The 4,397-nt window shown below is 42.3% G+C and overlaps 1 protein-coding gene across 1 annotated transcript in view; it reads right to left on the bottom strand.

Moving 5' to 3' along the window:
- Positions 1–1,256: 1,256 nt before the first annotated feature.
- TP53I13 (tumor protein p53 inducible protein 13) overlaps positions 1,257–4,397 on the bottom strand; it is a 37,556-nt gene continuing 34,415 nt past the window's right edge. The window contains exon 9 of the mRNA XM_068265870.1: positions 1,257–2,899. Coding sequence (XP_068121971.1) covers positions 2,790–2,899 — 110 coding nt within the window. The 3' untranslated portion in view covers positions 1,257–2,789. The remainder of the gene's footprint in view (positions 2,900–4,397) is intronic.

Raw genomic sequence — 4,397 nt, 5'->3', positions numbered from 1 at the left:
CTAAGCCCTTTAGGGTGAAACATGTTGAGCTTGAGGGCGTTTGTGACACTGTATATGCTTTTAAAAAAGTCAAAAAATTCTGAAGGGTGCTGCTTATGTCTCCTACTATTTAGGATTGGGGATGTCACCCTAGTCCCCTCCACACAAATAGCAATAGTTAAATAACCAAGAATGGCGCTAGATTGGTTCACACCATAACATTTTAATAAGTGGTTAAAACATGTTAAAATAAAATGAAAAAGCTCTTAGTACCAATGAAATCCATAAAAAAATCATCACACATGGATAAGTGTCACACATTCACAACCTGTAACGATACCAACTCACACAAGCAGTACCACACATACCAGGATCACCTGATTCCCCTTTATAAAAATCTTCCTCAAGTAAAAAAAACTCCCCACTTGGATAGCCCTTCTGTCTGATTAGGTCCCAAATTATAGGTTAACCAAAGTTCAGATTGCTTCACATAAATCAGTCAGTACATGCTTAGCATTGTGGGAGCACTATCAAAACAGTCGACTTGATCCTGAGGAAGATGGCCGCTAATGCCATCGAAACATGTTGATCTAATTGAGGGGCTCCCCCGATGACATTCAAGGATTATATCAAACATAACGGAGTGTGCAATCCCACTGCTGTGTATCAAGCCATCACAGAAGACAGAAGCAGTGTGTGGAACAAACAACATCACAGGGACGTCCTTAGGAAGTGACGTCACGTCCGACTGAGCATCGGATCCGGAAGCTGCGCTCCATCCTGGTACACAGATTGGGGTGTGCAGTTAGTGGCGTCTCCACAATACAGAAGAGGAGGCTGCCGGCTACAAAAAACTGAATACTCGCTACAGCAAGAAGGGTCACCGGCCGGGACCCGCAGCAAGGAAGCGCACCGCGGAAACTGTAAGTGATGAACCATATCAGGATATAAATAATACGATTAATAGGACAGTATCACAGAGAGTCTGTGAGAGGGACTTAAGTGAACGGTTTCTGAAGAAGTATATGATAGTGCTCCCACAAGGCTAAGCATGTACTGACTGATTTATGTGAAGCAATCGGAAGTTTTGTTAACCTATAATTTGAGACCTAATCAGACAGAAGGGCTATCCAAGTGGGGAGTTTTTTACTTGAGGAAGATTTTTATAAAAGGGGAATCAGGTGATCCTGGTATGTGTGGTACTGCTTGTGTGAGTTGGTGGCATTACAGGTTGTGAATGTGTGACACTTATCCATGTGTGATGATTTTTTATGGATTTCATTGGTACGAAGAGCTTTTTATTTTAACGATATACTGCTTAGCTATTTATATTGACTCTACACTGTGCAGCATATAACCTGTCTTTTTGCCAGTACAGGGTTTTCCGTTACCAGTGCTCATCCAGACTATATACAACCCGTGAGCACTGATTTGTGAGGCCTTGTGGGATAGTAACGCCGAACACTGCATCTGTACAGGAGTGGCGGGGGATAAACAAGGTCCCCCCCTTGAGCCTCACTCACACATTCACCACGTATGCTGCCTAGAACTACTGATAACTTTGTATGTTCTATAATCGGTGCCATGCTTCACGTGACTGATGCTTCCTCCTTCCAAACCGGAAGGAGGAAGTATTGAAGTCAAATTAAACGCAACGTGGCGCACAAGTCAGTTCACTACACCTAACCCTGTTCACTTGTTCGGTGCTTTACAGTGGCAGTCGGGAGTATTTGGCTGTGGAGATTCACCTATGCCAAATTCGAACACCGACACAAATGTCTATTTTTTTTATTCTTCTCTTCAGGTACGCTTTGAAGAACTCTGATTGGAATTACTGTAGAAAATACATTTTCTCTGGACTGAAATTTGCTTTAAGAACGAATACACATAGTGCTAGTCTTGTGCTAGGTATGAGCCTCTGATTAAATATAGCAAGAAACTTCTCTAATTCTGGAACTGCCTGGGTCTAAAGTTTCTGAAGTGATGATCTGTATACAAGAAAGCAGCCACCCCTCTTGATATCAAATCCTTTCTAGTCATTGTTGATGGATACAGACAGGTAAATAGGTGTCTTTGTACCTAAAACAAAAAGGTAAAAAGGCTGAAATACTGATTTGCTAAAACCTATGTAATACATACACCTGAATCATGGGGCATTGATTGTCTTATTCAACTTGAGTTAGAATTTCACATTAACAGTTAAGGGGGTTACACTGGATGTACACAGACTGATCAGGGGGCCAGACGTACATCCAGGCACCTAAAAAGCGGCACTGTGGCAGGTCATGTCATCACTTTAGCTGATAGGAGAGAGTTCCTATACCTTCAGCAGAAAGAGAACTGCAACTCAAAGCGGAATCGCAGATGTCAGCATACGGACTCCACGCAGTCCATTGCTGCCATACATGCAGTGTAACCAGTGGACAATCACTTGGGCAATACATAAAATAACACCACAGTGCTTATCCCAACAGTCATTTACCGGATTGTAACTTCCCTATAAGACACGCATTCTGACTGAATGCTGGTTATTGCTGGTTTTTAATACCTCAGAGGCAGGAGTGTAAACTATTGATAATCACCTGACAAAGAACATACAGCCCTGACCACACTGACACTTTACACTGAGGAATGGTTCCCATGAGCATCCCCATATCAGTCTTTGTTACTTAAACAAATCCACAGCAAATCTTAAGTTCAATGATCTGAACTGAAATCTCCATAAATCTGCATCCATCTTCTCCATGGGGCCACTTGCAGTTTGGTGTGAGCTCTTCAGAATGGATCCAATCTGGATCATGTAGCAAGTTCTAATCAGAACTGTCACTAAGACTTTCATACACAACTGTGGGACTCTTCTTCTTGCCAAACCATTTCTTGCGCTTGCTGTGACCCTGAACCAGCCTCCTCTTGATAATCGCTGTGTAGGAGAAGCAATATGGAAAATTAGATCGTGTATGCATGTTAATTAATTAGCTAGATTTTTAGCTACACAGTTATAAATGCAAGCAACCCTCTTTATTCTAGCCATGTCCCTCACCTGATTAGAAGTGAAGTGGTTTCTCTGTAAGGACACAAAAAGGTGGCCAGTTGAAGCTACCGTATTTTTTAGGATCAAAAGATGCTACTGACCAAAAGCCGCACCTAGGTTTAGAGGACAAAAAACAGGGAAAAAAATACTAAACTTGGTGCCCCCATGTTGCAGGGGCATCTTGTGGATCTTCTCCCCCAATAATTATGTCCCCCTTGTACTTTCTGTGCCCCCCTTGTACCACTTGTGTGCCCCCTGTACCTTTAGTGTCCTCCACTGTCCTCCTGTGCCCCCCTTAGTCTTCCAGCCATGGATGTATCCTCCTCTGAACCCCAACCAATTCAGACCAGTGTGCAGCCACACCAAGTATGGTACATACCATACATAAGCGGTCCGCTTGTTTCCCATTGAGTGCAGCATCCTCCTCTGCCCTGCAGCCATGGAGCTGCACTATGGTGTCACTGCTACTCAGAGAGTGCAGTGATTGGCCCCATTGACGGAGCTGTGGCCCTGCCCTCAAGACCATTGGCTCCAGTAAGAGCACATTAACTCATGTTACTCTAAAAAAATCTTATAGTCTGAAAAATACGGTACTTTATTTTTCTTATCGCAAAAAGATATAGAGGACAGCACTCGAATGATGTGTGCTACGGATCCGCCTATGTACCTCCTGGGTTCACCATCCAACTTTTCCAAAATGATCCGGCACAGCTCTTTACAAAAGTTTACTTTACTGCATCTTCAAAGAACATACTGTAAAAAGCTGTATAGTGGCAACGGTCCACCGTTTCAGACCACCATAGTCCTTGTTAACGCCACACAGCCAACTAAGCAAATGTGAGCTTATAGCTTATGTAGTCACAACTACAACAGCACAACCAGAATCACTATACAGATGACCGGACCTGATGGGGAACTGCAGGAACGGACTACACAGAGTCACCCCCCAACCTATTTGGTCAGCTCGGTCAGCTCTTTAATGATGTCACAGTGTCATACATACATATACATATATATATATATATACATATATATATATATATATATATATATATATATATATATATATATATATATATATATATATATATATATATATATATATATATATATATATATATATATATAAAACACTAATATACCTGATCAGAAGAAGGTAGTAAGATAAAAGATCCCAGAATGGAGGCACGGATACCCTGAATCCGTGGGCATAAACAGAGTGTTTAATATGCATGTAGATCAGCGATGTATGGCACTGTAACAAAAGCCAGCGTTGCCCGCCATCTCCATGGCAACGAAAGTCACCTAACCGCCGCACAGACGGAAGGACGTGTATAAAACAGCACCTCCCAGACGCATCGTCGCAATGCTTAAAAACAGCCGCAAT

This window comes from Hyperolius riggenbachi, chromosome 2, assembly GCF_040937935.1.
Source record: "Hyperolius riggenbachi isolate aHypRig1 chromosome 2, aHypRig1.pri, whole genome shotgun sequence".
NCBI classification, from domain to species: Eukaryota; Metazoa; Chordata; class Amphibia; order Anura; family Hyperoliidae; genus Hyperolius; species Hyperolius riggenbachi.
This window is presented reverse-complemented; position numbering and strand designations above follow the sequence as displayed.